This window comes from Carassius carassius, chromosome 1 (assembly GCF_963082965.1).
Source record: "Carassius carassius chromosome 1, fCarCar2.1, whole genome shotgun sequence".
NCBI lineage: Eukaryota > Metazoa > Chordata > Actinopteri > Cypriniformes > Cyprinidae > Carassius > Carassius carassius.
In genome coordinates this window covers 44,566,505-44,584,281 of record NC_081755.1, presented here as the reverse complement: position 1 = coordinate 44,584,281, position 17,777 = coordinate 44,566,505, and the positions used below count along the sequence as shown (strand labels likewise).

The 17,777-nt window shown below is 37.9% G+C and overlaps 1 protein-coding gene across 2 annotated transcripts in view; it reads left to right on the top strand.

Annotated features, from left to right (window-relative positions):
• Positions 1 to 17,280, top strand: part of LOC132125091 (serine/threonine-protein kinase/endoribonuclease ire-1-like) — a 37,324-nt gene extending 20,044 nt beyond the window's left edge. Inside the window, exons 2-11 of one of the 2 annotated variants that reach the window (XM_059536426.1) lie at positions 10,166 to 10,227; positions 10,483 to 10,734; positions 11,031 to 11,666; positions 12,593 to 12,756; positions 12,932 to 13,152; positions 13,718 to 13,870; positions 14,160 to 14,298; positions 14,420 to 14,496; positions 16,169 to 16,294; positions 16,507 to 17,280. In XM_059536426.1, coding sequence (XP_059392409.1) covers positions 10,215 to 10,227; positions 10,483 to 10,734; positions 11,031 to 11,666; positions 12,593 to 12,756; positions 12,932 to 13,152; positions 13,718 to 13,870; positions 14,160 to 14,298; positions 14,420 to 14,496; positions 16,169 to 16,265 — 1,752 coding nt within the window. In that variant the 5' untranslated portion in view covers positions 10,166 to 10,214 and the 3' untranslated portion in view covers positions 16,266 to 16,294; positions 16,507 to 17,280. Of the gene's footprint in view, positions 1 to 10,165; positions 10,228 to 10,482; positions 10,735 to 11,030; positions 11,667 to 12,592; positions 12,757 to 12,931; positions 13,153 to 13,717; positions 13,871 to 14,159; positions 14,299 to 14,419; positions 14,497 to 16,168 lie in introns of both variants that reach the window. The other variant, XM_059536354.1, reaches the window with a different exon arrangement.
• The last annotated feature ends 497 nt before the right edge of the window (positions 17,281 to 17,777 follow it).

Here is a 17,777-nt window from a genome sequence, read left to right as displayed (position 1 = left end):
TTTGTATGGATGTAAGCTTTCAGGAATTGTAGCAGGCCACTGTCCTGTCTCCACTATGGAAATCAGCTGCGTCAAGGTAGTATCTTCCATTGTAGCTCTTTTAAGTTCATCAAGAGTCAAAGCTTGTACATCCATCATATTTACAGACAACACTCTGTCCATATACATGTCCACGTAACTGTTGTCCTCAGTTTCTGGTAAAGGAAGTCTAGAAAGTGAGTCTGCAACATTGTCTTTACCTGCAATGTGTTCAATCTTGTAGTCATATGGATACAATCTCAGTCCTAGTCTTTGTATTCTAGGAGGCAAAAGCTTTGACTTCTCTGGATTGAGCATATAAATGAGAGGTCGATGATCCGTCTGAAGAGTAAATCTGCCTCCCCTACAAATATGATCTGAAGTGTTCCACTGCCCATACGCATCCTAGGGCTTCCTGCTCTATCTGAGAGTAACGCCTTTCTGTGGGTGTCAGAGAGCGGCTTGCATATGCTACAGGTTTCTTAGATCCATCTTCTTGTGTCTGAAGCAAAACTGCTCCAAGTCCGACTGGACTTGCATCACTAATCACAACTGTTGGAGCGCTTATGTTAAAGTATGCTAAGCATGGCTCTTTAGTTAATTCTTTTTTCAGTCCTTTAAATGCGTCTTCTGCCTCAGATGACCACTGCCACTCTTGACCTTATCTGCTCAGTTTTCTGAGGGGCTCAGGCAGATTTGCATAATTGGGAACAAACTTCTTCAACCTTTCTCGGATCTGGTTTTATTCCTTCTGCTGTGACAACATGACCCAAAATCTCAATCTGCTTAAATCCGAAGAAACATTTTTCTTTATTCAAGGTCAGTCCTTTTTCTTGGAATCATTGAAAAACATTTCTCAGTCTTTGCTCCAGCTCATTTTCATTTTCAGCAAACATGACCACATCATCCATGTAGCACACCACACCTGGCATCCCACATAACATGGAGTCCATGGCTTTCTGGTATGCTTCGGGAGCGCTCGACAATCCAAATGGAACCTTTCTAAAATGGTAGCATCCTCTCTGCGTAATGAAAGTCATTTGTCTGGATTCAGGTGCCAGATCAACTTACGGGCATCCAGTTTTGCAAACACCTTTGCTCCCTGCATTGCTTGCAGTATACTGTCTATTGTTGGTACTGGGTGTCTTTCTCTTATTACCGCTTTGTTCACTTCTCTCAGATCTACACAAAGTCTCACTTCTTTAGTGTCTTTTTTGGAATGAGAAGAATGTTTGACACCCATTCAGATGCTTCATGCTAGGGCTGGGATAAACGATTATTTTTTAAACGATTAATCTAGCGATTATTTTTTTGATGCATCGATTAATCTAACGATTCAATTTTTCCCAGACCGATTCGATTTCGATTATCTCCCCATTAATTGACTACTAACAATTTATACATGTTGATTTACATATCTGAATGAAAAAAACACGAATTCCTTAACATTGCAATATATATTTATTGCTCTTAAAATTACAAAATAAAAGACTGACTAAGAATGCATTACTTTGCACTTGTATAGAGATGGCATTCAATAAAACCTTGAAGCCTTGAAAACACATAGCTTACTGAAACAAGCTTACTGAACACATAGGGCCTAGCTTACTGAAAAAAAGTTCTTCTTTCAGATGAAAATAACAACAACTTGATGTCTAGCATTCAATAAAAAGGTCACCCAAAATACTTGTTTAGAGCAATTGAAAGAATACAGTAACCAATGTAAACTTGAGGGCTTTAAGCTAATACACAGTGCTTTTCCAATTAACAGTGGGAGCCAGCAACCTGTCATGGAGAAAAAAAAAATCTCCGAATGCTCCATGTGAAACTTTGGCGTTCCGCCCTTTTTCTATCGTGTCTAATGATTTTGGTTAATATGCACGAGGGAGCGAGAGAGAGAGAGAGAGTAAGACGGCGCTCGTGTAGTTTGAAGACTGTGAGCGCGCGTGAAACTTTGGTGTTTTTCTATCGTGTTTAATGATTTTGATTAATATGCACGAGGGAGAGAGAGAGCAAGAAGCGCTCGTGTTGTTTGAAGACTGTGAGTGAGCACGCGCAGCCGGGGCTCTCTCTCGTACGCGCCCTGTCAGGCGCAGCACAGTCATTCTATTCTACATCACTCACCGATCAAATAAGGCTTTGACAGCCGCCAAAAAAAAAGATCAATGCAGAAAAACCCCTGGATTGGTTATATAACGTTAGACAGAATGTTGATCCGGCCATCGCGTATATTCAGCGCACATAAGGTAAACGTTTTGCAAACGTTTTTTAGAGAAATAAAAACAGGTCGACGAATCTGTGCATATTTTGCGTCGACGTATTTTTTGCGTCGACGTCATCGATGACCTCGACGCGTTGTCCCAGCCCTACATAATGCACTTCCTCTATGATGCCATCTTCAAGCATTTTGTCCAACTCTTGATTCACAGCCTCTACCATCAGGTAGGGTACTCTCCTTAAAGCTTGAGCTACAGAAGGGACTTTTTCATTCACTGATATTTTATGGCTGTAACCTTTGATTTGGCCCAGTCCTTTAAAGGTGCCATCTGTCATGTCTGGCAAAAAAATTAAGTCATACTCCACATTCCATACCAGATGGGGGCAGTATGCCTCAATAAAGTGAATTGGTCTACTCTAGAGTAACAAACGAGAAACGGCATAGTCTCTATGCTCCGCCCCTACCTTCACAACAACCCTACAGCCATATACTTGTATAAGACACGGGTTCTCAATTGCAGTCCTCGCGCCCCACTGCTCTGCACATTTTGAACGTTTCTCTTAGCACTTGAGACATTTGTTCTATTCGAACATAATTGCCCTGCGAAGTGGACATCACAGGATATTCAGCCATGATTCCAGTTTAAAGCGAACGTAGCTATATGTTCCAATCAAAGTGCATTGAAGTGTGCAAGACGTGAATTTAAATTGTATTGATTTACAGAGGTATATGATGTCACAGTTGTCCATGTTTAAAGACGCTGCACAGCACAAATCAGTGAATGAATTTTTCGATGTGAGGTAAACTTCAACAGATTTCCCCTGCTCAGAGAGTAGGTAGCAATGAACAATTGGAACACAGTTCATGCACGGAGTTCATTTCTAACGAGCTGATTATCTGAATCAGGTTTGTTAACAAAGAGAAACGTGCAAAATATGCAGAGCAGTGGGGCGCGAGGACTGGAATTGAGAACCGCTGCTATAAGAGGACGTTTTGCCTCCAGAGGAACGTTGGGTGATGTCAAGTGATTTTGAAACATGACATCTTCAAGCTACTCCCTAGAGCTGAAACAACAAATCGATTTAATAGATTAAAATCGACTATTAAAATTGTTGTCAACTAATTTAGTCATCGATTCATTGCTAAATAACTTATTTGCCATAAGCGGCTCATTTCGTGCATATTTCAAATCTGCGGTGACCAAAGTGTGGCAGTAATGAGCCACCGGAGGTTTTACTCAGCCAGTACAGCAGGAGAAGTAGCGAACAGCCAATAGCTGGCCTCGTTTTATGTCACGTGCTTCCCGAACAGCGTCTCTGCAGCATTCAGCGTGATGTGGGAGACTGGGAATACTTTACTTTGAGCCTTCAAAAAAGAAGAGTAACCTGTAAACTCTGCACTACTGAACTGTTTAAGGAGACGTTCACATATCGCGTCTTTTGCGCGCTCAAGTTCGTTATTTCCAACACCGCACCGCATCGAGTTAAAAACATTTCAACTTTTCAGAATGCCGCAAGCGCACCGCGGGTCATGTGACAAGAACTAACCAATCGGCTTCATTCTTTCCCGTAACAACGTTAAAAGCTCAGTCAAGATGAAAGGAACAGCTGATCATAGTTGTATATGGATTTCCATTTTGAAATAAATTTAGTAGCAGAGCTACTGCAAGCGATTTTTTTTTTGAGCTGCAAATCCATTTATCCTTTGCTGAAATTTCCGCGTCTTCAAGGAGAGAGCACGTCATGGTTGCTTAGCAAAGGCAGATGCCTCAGGGGCACAACTGCACAAGCGCTTTGGAAAGAAGGAGAAAGCGGCGCACCTAGCGTTTTCCACGCGTTTTTAGGCGCGATATGTGAACGGCCCCTAAGACTTTCATTTGTGCAGATTCTCCAGTACAATGTTGTTTGCAAATGTTTAGTCGTAAAAGCTGACAACATTGCTTTTTAACAGTTAAAGGCCATGTTGCAGGTTAACCACCACTTTCGATTAGTGGGTACATAAATCACTCAAGATATGTATATCATTTTTAAAATGTCTCAAAAATAGTCTTAAAGACCTATTTTTTAAGTTTTTGGTATTAACGTTTTTTTTATGCAACTCGGCGATGACGTCACGTTGGGGAGAAGTCGAGGAAAGGTAGCCTCAGTCTAGTATGATGCCGCGTTCCAGGCAACCCGTAACCCGGGTTTTTCCAACCTTAAACCCGTGAAAGTGCACAGGAACGGCAATCAAACTCGTGACTTCCCACCCGTGAACTCGTGTCTCGTACTAGATCGATGTACTCCGAGTTCCGAGGTCACACAGCACGCGAAACAACAATGACAGCCCCTACGGATAATTCTGCCTACGGATGCAGTTTATGCAAGTGGCATACGTTGAAAAAACGATTTTAGGTCAATGTACCGTTGCAATAAAAAAAAAATTATCTAGTTACAATTCCTTGCACTCAGAAAGTTTGGCGTAACTTGCCTGGAACGGTACAAAGTCGTTAGTCGTGGTATGAAATAGTGATTACGAGCTCAAAAACCTGCCTGGAACGCAGCATTCAGAACTAACGTTATAGCGACTGACTGGGATGAGGAAGAGGTGGCAAGAGCCAACATGTATGATGACCTGCAGCTGTGTAATTTCGAACCTGCCAGACGTGAGAGGGCAAATGAGGAATTGCCAAGAACTGATGTCCGTCAAAGCTTATTAAATGCATGGTCCGAAGAGAATGAGTGGAGAGTTGGTGAAGTGTCCTGGTGAGTTGCTATTGTTTAGCATCGCAGCAATGAGCACTGGAGCTAGTCTACGAGCAGCAGTGCACAATGACGACACACACACACACACACACACACACACACACACACACACACACACACACACACACACACACACACACACATATATATATATATATATATATATATATATATATATATATATTATTTATTTATTTTTATTTTTTATTTTTATTTTTATTTTTTTTACTGTCATTGAGTAGCACCGAGTGAAAAATCAACGTTTTCTTTATATCTAGTGGCAGTGATCATGACATTAGTTCAGATAAGTACCGGTAACCTTTGTCATAGTGTCGTAGTAGTCAACTGGTAAACGTTGTCTTTGTCATCTAGAAATAGAAGGCATCATGCTAACTATATGGACGTTTCTAAGCGTTTATCTCTTCCTCCGGTGAAAATGTTGTTGCAAACGTAGCCGCGTGTGTGTCGCTGTGTTTGGCAGGTGCTTGTGTGGTTGCTGTCCCATGGAAACTGCACTGGAAAGCTTGTGCTGTAGGGAAGTGAGTGTGTTTGGGTCGCTGTTGGTCGATATCTATCTATCTGTCTGTCTGTCTATCTATATATATATATGTAGTCTATCTATCTATATCTATGTATTTATCTATAATCTGTGCTATCTGAATACTCTCGTCTACTACTCGTCTCTCTCTAGACACTCTCAATGCTCTCAAGGCGGGCTTTGGTAAATTCTCTCCCCAACGTGACGTGATGCAATGCATTATGGGGGAAAGGAGACCGCTTTAAGATAGTACCTACTTTTTCGTATTATATTCCGTTTTGTGATACCCAACAACATAAAATACAATGGATAACAGTTTAAATGTTTATTACCAACAAGCAAATTGCAGAAATTCGTAAAAAAATTTACCCTGCAACACGGCCTTTAACATTTAAAGCTTTACAAACATGTTCTGTGATCAGTTTGTCGTTTACCAGTTCATAATTCAGTCGTGCAGCCTAATTATGACTGAATGAGAGAGGTAAATGTTTAAAGATATTTGAAATGCACTTTTTTGCTCTTTTTCACAAAGCAGGTTTTTTGTGTGTGTTCAATTTTTTTTTACTGGACAACCTTCTGATGGATTTTACTTTAAATTGTGAGTTCCATTCAGGTTTCATGCCATTGGCACTTTTTTCGAAGGATTGTTTACAATTTCACAGCAAAAGCTATAAAGCTGTTTCCCAGTAAATAATAAAATACAATGCACTGCAATTTTATTCTGTTTTATCCTTATTCTTCTTGAAAATATGTTCTGAAAGATTCCTTAATAAGCTTTGTCCGGGATGTTAAACTACTTTAGGAGCTCTAAGGACTGCCATGGTGAAAACATTATTTGAAATCTCCTTGTGAAGTTTGCTAGAGTATGGGTCAGTGTTCTGATTGCAGAAGAGTTCGACAAAGGATTACTAACACAATAAAACAACTCTAGGTATATTTTTGATGAGGATATGACAGTGCAAAATGGTTAAAATCTCTTAAAAATCTATGCTGAAGGATAAATACCATTTATTAATAATTTACTTGGGGAAAAAATGAAAAAAAAAATATATATAAGTACATAAACCGATTAATCGATAATTCGTAAAAATAATCGACAGATTAATCGATTATCAAAATAATCGTTAGTTGCAGCCCTACTACTCCCCTTCACCTTTACCAGTGAATATGTTCCTATTCATTTTGTTCATATTACATTGAGTTGTATATGCACATTATTTGAATTAAATTAATTTGACAGACAGCATTCTGTCAACATCATTGGTCAACATCAGACAGCTGATGTTGACCAAGCTAGCGCCAACCAACGTAACCAGAGCTGCCAACTCTCAAGCATTCACCGTGAGACACACGCAATTGACTCTTTTCACACGCTTTCATGCCAAACATCAATTTTCTCACGTACAGAAAAACCACGAAGCAAAGAGGACACGGAGACCAACAGACTAGACAGAGCAGGTTACTTATGATATAAAAAAATGGGTAAGTTATAGCTAGCTAATTATCAAACGCAGCTACGGTTAGCCATCGCTAACATTAGCACGTTTATAGAACAGCCTTCGATACATTTCTATGTTATAACTTCCGGAAAAAAAATACACAAACATATAAAACAAACTTCTAGTGAAATACTAACAGCATTTAACTTACCAATCCAAAAGAAATGTTGCAAGTTCAGTGTCGAACCTCTTTTCTTTCAGGTCATCAGTTGTCTCCAGCGATTGAAAGCAGTGCCGATGTTTACTCTGATTCGGCTCCTTTTCTTATCGGATTTGATTTGTGATTCCGAGCGCGGTTGTTTCCCTGTAGCGGGTGGTGGTCTCTTGCCAAGGGCTTCAGTCATCCTTCCGCTCTCTTCCCTGAACTGAAATGAAGTAGTGGGCTGTAATTTCCACACGATTGACATCAGGTATAAGTACGCCCACAATCCGTGCGAGTTATTCGTGTATTGCAGGTTGGCTGGTGGTTATGTTGCCCGCATACCGCCTCCCATGGCCGAATCTGGTATTACGACACCTGTCGGGCCGGGGCTAGTAATGCTAATGCTAATTAAGGTTGATCTCTCTGCAGCACTATAACTTGACATTTTTTTAATGACATCATCGCCCTTATTTCTTCTCATTCTTTTGATGCATGTAGGTAATTTTTTGAATATTTTTACCTCAATTTTTGCACATGGCACCTTTAAAGGCAGGGTAGGTAAAAAATGTATAAAAAACTTTTTTTTCCAAATTTGTTTAAACTTTATTTATATATCAATACATAATTAAAATGTAAGTACTCTGAAAAAGAAAGTATAAAAATCGAGTGTCTGTAGACCTCTCACGACTGTTTTAAAGACAGCTCATTATTTCCATTCACTCCACCCCCTCCCTTCTGGGCTCCTATAGATTATTTATCGTCTCTACTATGGCTTGCTAAGTAATGTTATGTTAGCTATATTACGCAGCTACGTGTGCTAATGACACATGCTTCATGAAAAAATAAACAAAAAAATATGTATGATCAAAATACAAAAATAAAGATTTACCTGTCCAGCAAAAATAAAGCCATCAAGAGTCACTTTTCAACCCCTTGAGTTCCCTCAGTTCTCGCCATCGCTGGAAAGCCACGCCGATATTAACTCGCGTTTTATTTCTTTGTTTATCCAAAGACTTTTTGTTCATTGCCTTTTCTTGTACTGTTACGGTCTTCCTTTTTTTGCCTTGTTTGCCTTCACTAACTGCATAGGCTGGTACTGTGAATTTTGCTTGCTGTTTCTCTGCCATTGTTTTGGTATTCCTAGGATCCGTGCCTCTTGAATTCCTCAAATCAAACGTGCGCGCGCAAGTGCGCAGGTCATGTGTGGCAAAAGGGTGGTTGCCATGGTTGCGAGAGAGTGACAGTCGCCTAAGCCAATCCTATGTTTCGTTCCGAATGGAAATAATGAGTTGTGTTTAATACAGATTAAACGGTCTAGAGTCACTCGATTTTTATACTCTTTTTATCAGAGTACTTACATTTTAATTATGCATTGATATATATAGAAAGTTTAAACAAATTTGGAAGAAAGTTGTTTATACATTTTTTTACCTACCCTGCCTTTAAACAAAGATTGATATTCAGCCTCTAGTTTCAAAAATCTTTCTGCCGAATGTTTATTTGCAGCGACCTGGTCTGTGGTATTCAGAATCTTTTAAGTCAAAGCATGACTGTCTTCCTAGCAGTGGCTCAACACTTCCTTTGATTACAAAAATGTCATCTTTCGTTACATTATCCTTCCATTCACGTCTTATTTAGTGAGACAGCAGACGCTGAAATCACCGCGAGCATCACGCGCGCTTCAGTGTGTGTTAATAAAGGAAGATGTGCCTCTGCTCCATTCATTAACAGAGACACGCAGAACATGCAGGATTCATATTTAAATAGACTGTTCCGGCTTAATATTTACAGATATTAGTCCATATCGTGATTTGATGTAAGTGCAATGACATTTTTGATTAATTCATTCAAAATTTTGCAAATTCCGTGCCATTCCGCGTTAAACTGTAAAATCCGTTTTTATGACTGGATTCCGCGATTCCCTCCGCATTTTCTGCATCGCAGAAATCATAGGGCCCTAGTTGTGGAATGCCAGCTCTATCTTGCACTGGACACACCACGACGTACTCTTTGTTTTCCCTCAAATCAAAACACTGCTGACTCCTTGCAGTATGCGATTTCAGACTCGGCGCTTGTGTCTCCTTCCGCTTTGTGGGTGACGTAAACGCGTTGTTTCACATAAAAAAAAATAATTGCGAAAGAACCTGACGCGAGATTTAAAATTAAATTAAAAGAGGCTTCGAGGCAGAGGAATTTGCCTCGATCATTTTTTGTAATCGAGTTACTCGAGGAATCGTTTCAGCCCTATCTGTATGGCTGTTATCTACTTTTTTATTAACACATTCTCAACTACATGACCATTCTCTCGACACTCTCAACTCTCACGATCACACCCCCCTCTGTTCTCGCGATATCACTACACTACATTTTACAAACGCTGCGAGAATCAGTTTGAACGAATCAAAAGATCTGTTTGAGAAGAAAGGTTCAAGGTAAATTTACGTCCAGCTGCTTAAAATGTCTTAACACTCTCTAAGGGTGTAACACTGGTTATTTATTATTTGCTGATGGACACAAACTGTCATGGTGTTTGTAAATTTCCGTTTTGTTAAAAAATATATTTTTACCTCATTTAACCCCACACTCGTAATAAAATAACAGGAGGACAAATGCACCATGTCTGAATTTTGACAGATTTTAGGCAGAAAGTTTGAATGCATGGTTTCAGTACTTGTCATGCTTGTATAGGCCTATATCTTTGTTCATTTTGTTTAATAACAAAGAAAGTTGTCAGTAAAGAATTTATTTAAAGAGTTGAAAAAGACATCAGTACGGATAACTGGCGCAATTAATATAAATGTTTAACGCATTATTACTTTATGCTTAGATATTTTGTTACTTATAGTTATAATTATTATTATTATCATTTGTTAATAATTTAGGCTAATCGCTTTGACTTATGAGGTGTAGCCTATATGAATATTGACATAAGTAATGTACATTTAATGTATATAGACTTGCTGCATATTCTAATCATGTCTTTGTTGCTTTTATCTTTTTGATTAGATTTTCTGTGTGTAAGACTTGCAGTTTTTAACGACTCTGAACAAAAACAATGGAGAACCAGCGTAAGTTTTAAACTGACACCCCAAACCCAAGTTTAATCTGACTTTACCAAAAAGCTTTAAACTGTAGGTCATATAGCTACACCATTCTGTATTAGTTCACTATGATGAGTAGGAAATGTCTTTTTGTGTTTTTCCTTGTTTTTTTTTTTGGGGGGGGGGGTGAAATGCCCCTTTAAACCATTTTAATGTATATTTCCACTCTGCAGTATACTGCATATGACAAATAACCTGGTTTGACTGTAATTTATTTTTCAGATGCTGAGTTTGTGGACCGTCACAGAAGCAAACTCATCCAAAGGGTTACTGCTGTGATGGCCATTGCTGATTCACTGTTAGCTGTTAAAATACTTCATGAAGAAACATACTCAAATATTTTTGTAGCACCTACAACAATGGAGAAAATGAGAAAGTTACTTGTTGCTCTGAACACCATCAAAGCTAAATCTGCTTTTTATAATTTGCTCAAAGATAATGACCGCTTCCTGTTTGAAGATCTTAAACGAGAAGGTGAGCGAGTAAGACGCATACAACACATACAAGGCAAAACCCAACTGGCACAGAATCTAGATCTGACCAGATTTTCATACTTATGTTTGTAGTTTATCATTTTTCTTCTTACTATGTTTATGCTGCTTGTAATAAATAATTTGATTAGTTTGTGTGGTTACATATTTATAATTTAATTGTCAAAAATTACTAAGATATAGAGCATTTAACTTAAAGAAACATTGGTGAAAACATGAGAAATATCTGGAACATGCATAACCTTCACATATTTTCTTATACTTTATATAATTTTGTAGAAATTGAACAGGGAATGGAAGGGGCATCTGCTCAGACCTCATCAAAAGTACTGGAAACTGGATCTAATCCTCAAAATACTAATGCAGTGCAGATGGAAGCTGTCCAACAGAGGACTGAGGACCAACAAATAACCTGGTGGAACAGAGATAGATCCCGTACAAGACATAAGACAAAAATAGAGGAGCTGCAAAGAGAGACTGGCAAACAAAAAGTAGGGATCCTCTTCTTTTATAAAGTTGAGAAGTACATGATTGGCTCTGGAGGAAGTGGCACACAAGTATATATTGGCGTGAGTGAAGATGGCATTGAAGTAGCCATTAAAATAATAACCAAGAACCCAAAGAACATCAAAGACTTTGAAAATGAACTGAAGCTATTGCAAGATTCAAAGCTTGAAAGCCCATATATCGTCAGGTATGTGACCTGTGCACAGGATAAAGATTTTTACTATCTTGCAAACCAGCTTTGTGAATATGATCTAGTGGACTACATGGAATATCTTCGTCAGTCAGAACAAAAGGACCGAAAAGAGACCACTTTGAGGAGAATAGTGAAGGAGATTCTTTTTGGCCTTCAAGTTCTTCACCGTGCTGAAGTGGTACATCGTGATATAAAGCCTAGAAATGTTTTGATAGGTATTAATATAAATGCATTTTTTTTATTCTGTTTCTTTTTTTTTTTTTTTTTTTTTGAGAATTTTAGAATAAAATAATCTTTACTGCTGATTTGGAGAAATGTGGCATCACTAATGTATCCTCTGCAGTAAATGGGTGCCGTCAGAATGAGAGTCCAAACAGCTGATAAAAATATTACAATAATCCACACCACTCCAGTCCATCAGTTAATGTCTTGAGAAGTGAAAGATCCATGTCTGTAAGGAACAAATTAATCATTAAGACGTTTTGAATTCAAAGTTTTTTTCTTTATCATCGATTCTTCTATCCATTGCTTTCTCCAGTTAAAAAAGTTGTCTCTTCTGAGTCAAGAGAGAAATATGCACAGATCAAGCATTATGCACAAGCTAAAACAGTTCTAAACAAATATGTTTTAATGCAAGAGGACAACAGGAGATGGACTTTTTCACTGAGGGAAGAGTTATTATGGATTATAAACTCGTATTTTGGCCAGAAGTGATGATTTAAAGTTAAAACAACATGGAGCTTTTCACGTCACAAGACATTAATTGATTGACTGGAGTGGTGTGGATTATTGTGATTATTTTTATCAGCTGTTTAGACTCTCAATCTGACGGCACCCATTTACTACAGAGGATCCTTTGCTGACCAAGTGATGTAATGCTACATTTCTCCAAATCTGTTCTGATGAAGAAATAAACTCATCTACATATTTAATGGCCTGGGAGTGAGTAAATTTTCAGTCAAAATTTTTGACTGAACTAATCCTTTAAAGCAATCGTTCGACAAAAAATGTAGCTTCTGTCATCATTTACTCACCATCATGTTGTCCCAAGCCAGTTTAACAGCAGCTGGTCCCTATCCACTTTAAAATGACAACAGAATTTTAATTCAGTATATTCAAAAGTCTAACTTATTCCTAATAGATAAAGAAGAAAGGGCCAGGCTGGCCGACTTCGGCTTGAGTCGCAAACTGGAGGAGGGGGAAACCACTATGTATATTGACAGAGCTGGTACACAAGGCTGGGAGGCAACGGAGATTGTAGATCAGACAGAAATAGGTGGATACAAAAAAAGCTCAGACATCCAGGTTTGTGAAATACCATGAATGAACTGCAGCCATGATTAAAATGAGATTGTCTAAATAAGAGTATTTATAATCAGTTTAGTTCAGACCGTTTGTGATTACTCATTTTTTTAGTCATGTCCAGTGGTTAGTATTGTGCAGTTTTCACTGTTGGATAACTTTTTTTTTTTTTGATCAGGTAGCAGGGATGTTAACCTATTACATCCTTTCTGACGGGAGACATCCGTTTGGTGATGGCATCCGCTGTGTAGTGAACATTTCAGAAGGGAAATATTCTCTTGAAGATATTCAAGATATTGCAGCAAAGGATCTCATAGAGTGGATGATCAATAAAGAACAAGATAAGAGACCGAAAATCGACAAGGCCCTAAATCACCCTTATTTCTGGGATGATAAACGGTAAATTATAATAAATGTTTTATCCTTAGAAGAAATCATTTGCTACTCTCATATTTTCTGCCTAAACTTGCAATGCATCCTTTTACATATTTATTTTTTTGCTTCTTCGAAAGGTTTTTTTCCCCCAATATTTCAGATGGTGTTTTAACCTGATTCTCTGCTCTTTGACTCTCCACGCGTATCCACTGCCAGGATCTTGTTTCTAAACTTTGGCCTAAACTTTTGCCATTTATCTCGAGTTGCCAGTCTGCATCGTTTCTGGTCCTCATTTGCTGCCTGTTAGTAAGAGTAAATTGCTGTAATAATCATATGTTTTTCTGTGCAGTTAAATGAAAGTTCATAACTTTTTTGTTAATGTAGTACTGTTTTCTTTAAAGATTATGTATACATTTATCCTTTAATCAGATGTTCCCTAACTACCCTTTCAATTAAACAATTTGTGATTGTTTCCTAATCTAAAAGAAAAGTACATGTATGATGAATGTTGGGCTTAATGTGTATTTATGGAAAATATATGCTTGTTCTTTGCTAAACTTACTTGCTATTTACCTTCTGGTTCATTCAGAAAAAAGGAAGTGCTTAAAGAACTGGGCGATCAACCTGAAGTCCAGCACTATATTGATATTTTAAAAGTTTGCGAAACTAAGAAAGCTGAAGAAGGCCTAACAGCAAGAGAAGCCGTAGAAATGACCTTCATTAATAAAAAGGACAAGCACAGGTAAATTATAACAGGTATTTGATCTGTAGGGGGAAAAGACTTTGGTTATCTTGACTCCTGCCATACAACCAATGCTGCATTCCATAAACCTTTGTTATTTTTATACTGTTTGATACTATCTCTCCTCAGTAGTCAGTACTTTAGGCACTGTTCTAAAATTCATACTCCTTACAAAAACAGCTGTTCTGGGGGGGGGAGACGGTGCTGTTGGTTATTTTTTTTGCCAGTGTTGTACAAACAAATATTGTATTGTTTGGCTCGATGTGCATTTGTCTGCTATTTTCTTTAGAGTAACTGCAATCCTTAAGATGCTAGGAGAGACAGAATCACAGGAAGTCCAGAACCAAAACTTAGAAGATCTTTCTAAGCTTTGCAACGATGTAGAGAAACTGACACAAGGCAAATCATTTAATAAATGGAAATCAGAGGTGGGTAGAAAACAACATGACTCACAGAATATTATACATTTCCTTCCTGAATTATTTGTAATATATATGTAAATAGTGTGTCATAACATCCAAGTTAACATCTGAGGTTGGTGACTTTCAGCTTTCAGACATGGCCAATCCTTTTCCAGAGGACTTACTTGGCCTGCTGCGTACATACCGCAACAAACTGATTCACGGGTAAGATGTAAAAAAAACAAAACATTTTGATCCAAGTTATCTCTAGAAATTAATATACAAATTATTGAAATCAATCTGACACAAATTAATTTCTTTGCAACACAATGCAAAGAGACCTTATTATTTAAAGCTTCTTGTTAGAGATTTCTTGTATAATGCAAAACATTTAATTTATCTCAAGTTCCATACTGATCTAGTGGTCTAACTTGTTCTAGTTCTGCGTTTACACTTGGCATTAACATGCGACCTGTATCTGGATGTTGTCCACATACACATTGAAAAGACTAGTGTAAACACACTTCTGATCAGAATGTTATCCAATCCGCATGTCCTGGTCCAGAGGTAGTCGAGGACGCATTGTGATTTGGATCTCCGTGCAATCCAGCCATCATGTCTGCATTTACAGGTCGATATCACGCAAAATGCCACCCCTCTCTCGCGAACTGTCAGGACAAAAAAAGATGGAGAACAGAACACTAGTGAGACTCCTACTCTTGTCTTTTATTTGTCCCGCGACTAAAAAAAAATGCTTTTCAAAAGAAAACCCACCACTTCAGGTTGACTTTGCACTGGGCCACTCTCTGCAAACGTATTTAAAGAGCCACAGATGGGAAATAAAAAATTACCTGTATTACAGTGTATGATGTAGCTGTCCATCAGTGTAAACAATGTGCAAAGTAATTAAACCAAAAAGTACACAATTTATAAAGTTATTGGCTTCTAAAGTAAGGAGTCGACTCTGAATCGTTGAAACGAGTCGTTATAGATTTCAAATCTTTTGCCCATCTCTTTGTACGTAACGAGAACACTTTGCATAATTATCTCCGCCTACCGTCTTGAGAGAAACAAAAAAAACAGACTCGGAGGGCATTCTGTGAAAGTTCCCACAGGTGCACCTTAATAAGTAAATAAGTAAATCGTCATAAACGAGTGCAAGAAAGTGACATTGCTTTATCACGTAATTTACCACATACAAAGTTTAAACTTACCACTGAGAAACGTCCTGGTCAATTCGTTGATTTAATTGTGTGGACGGTTGAACGACTTCGTCTGTTTCCTCTTCAGATTCTGGCTCATATTGATAAGGCAAAATAGATGCCATGGTATTTATGCACTGTAATAATACCCTATCTAAAAACATCCGAAGGTGAGCTATGGGCGTTTCGTTTTACAACACGTTCATGCAGAACAACCAATCTTTTGAACAGCTTCGCGCAAACCGTTTGGGGATCTCTGAGAATTGAGGAAATTTTAAAATGATATTTTGACAAAATGACAATGTTTTTTAACCTTGAATGGATTTAAACCTGTTGTACAGGACTTATAAACAGTGATAGGAAGCTTAGAATTTTCATCTTACTGGCTCTTTAAATATTGCGCGGGAGAGACCGATCTGAAGTCAGTTGATGTTGCCAAGTGTAAACGCGTCGTGTGACTGATGATCTGATCTGTTTGATCAGATCGCAGTGGTCGCATGTTAATGGCAAGTGTAAACGCAGCCCTAGTTCTACTGAATGTATTGATTAGAACAAACAACTTGTCCTAGGCCCAGTTGCATAAATTTAGCCTAAGATTAATAATGTTTAGAGAGTAAGAATTAGTCTGACCAACTAGCAGTTAACTAAGGTATAATCAGTCACATTACTATTTCTGTGTACTTTGTTTCCAAAAGGGGATTCGATGAACAGATGCTCCACCGTTTTCCAGACCTCTACATCAGCTTGCACAGATTGGCTACAGACATGGGCTGGGACTGTACCTGGTCTTAAATTGAGCCAGGAGAACATCAGCAACTGTTGTGAGAGGAGATGAGAGAGCCTCTATCATGGGGACTAGAGTTGTTAGGTTCTAGCTCGTCCATGGAGGGGTGAAGCGACACATGTGTGACCCATCAAGTGTCACCACTCTCATTCTCTTTAAGAGACCTCTAAAGGACAGAAATAAATAATGATAGATACTACTGAATTCATGGCAAATAAAAAAACTTAATAATGCATTTTTGTCACATAGGAATTCGCTTCACAGTAAAGCACTGAATTTGAGCCTGAAGGATCTGAGGATCCTCAAATGAAGCCTGTGCGTGTTTTGCTTCAAGAGAGCAACCATACATTTGTGTTGTTTTACTTTCTTATGTATTCATTCATTTATAACAATTTAGCATGTAATCATCTTATTATTCTGTTTAATCATATAATCATTTATAATTATTATTACAGTCATTTAGGTACCACTTTATTTTACAGTCCTGTTCCTCATGTACATACTATATACTTATTATAGTAATTACAATAACTAGGTACTAACCCGAACCTAACCCTACCCCATGTAGTTACCTTGTATTACCAGAACTTTCTTAGATAAATACACTGTAAGTACATGTACTGTAAAAAAAAAAAAAAGTGTTACTGTCATTTATATATACAGTTCATTTATTCATGAATTGATTAGTCATTATGTAAGAGATAATCAATGGTTATTTGCTCCACTTCGTGTCAGGGGGTTCTTTGCCTCCACATCGTGAATTTAAAATCCTTTAATGCATGGCAGACTGTTGATTATCCTTTACTTACATTATAGTTGTTTTTATACTATTTTCCATTGTTGTTTTAGTCTTATGACTATGTGTTTGAAGAGATGTTTATCTTCATGAATAAGAGATATGACTGAATGTTTATGGAAACTCAAGGTTTATGGGATGTTGTTGTGAAGCAGTTTTGGTACATGTTGAATTTGTCTAAGAATTGAAACATAGGCAACTAAGACTATTCAATAAACTCTGTTCCTTTTATCATCACTTTGTCTCCTGCTTCTGCTCTTCACTGGCATTTTCTTCAGTCAACATCTTGGCTGATAAAGACTGTTAATGGAGTTTGGGGTATTCTTGTACCAGACAAGATTTCCTGTTAACAGGTTTTGGGTATTAAAATACTTTGCTGATGAGTTGTTCTGTTACCAGACAAAACAGATATTTTCTGATGGGATCTGGCATCCGGGGCTGGATCTTAATTATCTGGCATGGAGGCATGATCTTACAAGCAATGCAGAACATTTACTGCTATTAAATGTTTTCTTCATTTACTCACCTTTATGTCATTCCAAACCTGTATGACTTTCATCTGTGGAACACAAAAGAAGATATTTTGTAGAATGTTACCAAACAATTTTGTTTACCCTTGATTTCTACTGTATTGATAAAAATGTCTTGTTTTTCTCAATTATCTTGTTTTTTTCCACTGAAGAAAGAAATGCATACAGGTTTGGAATGGCATGATGGTGATGAA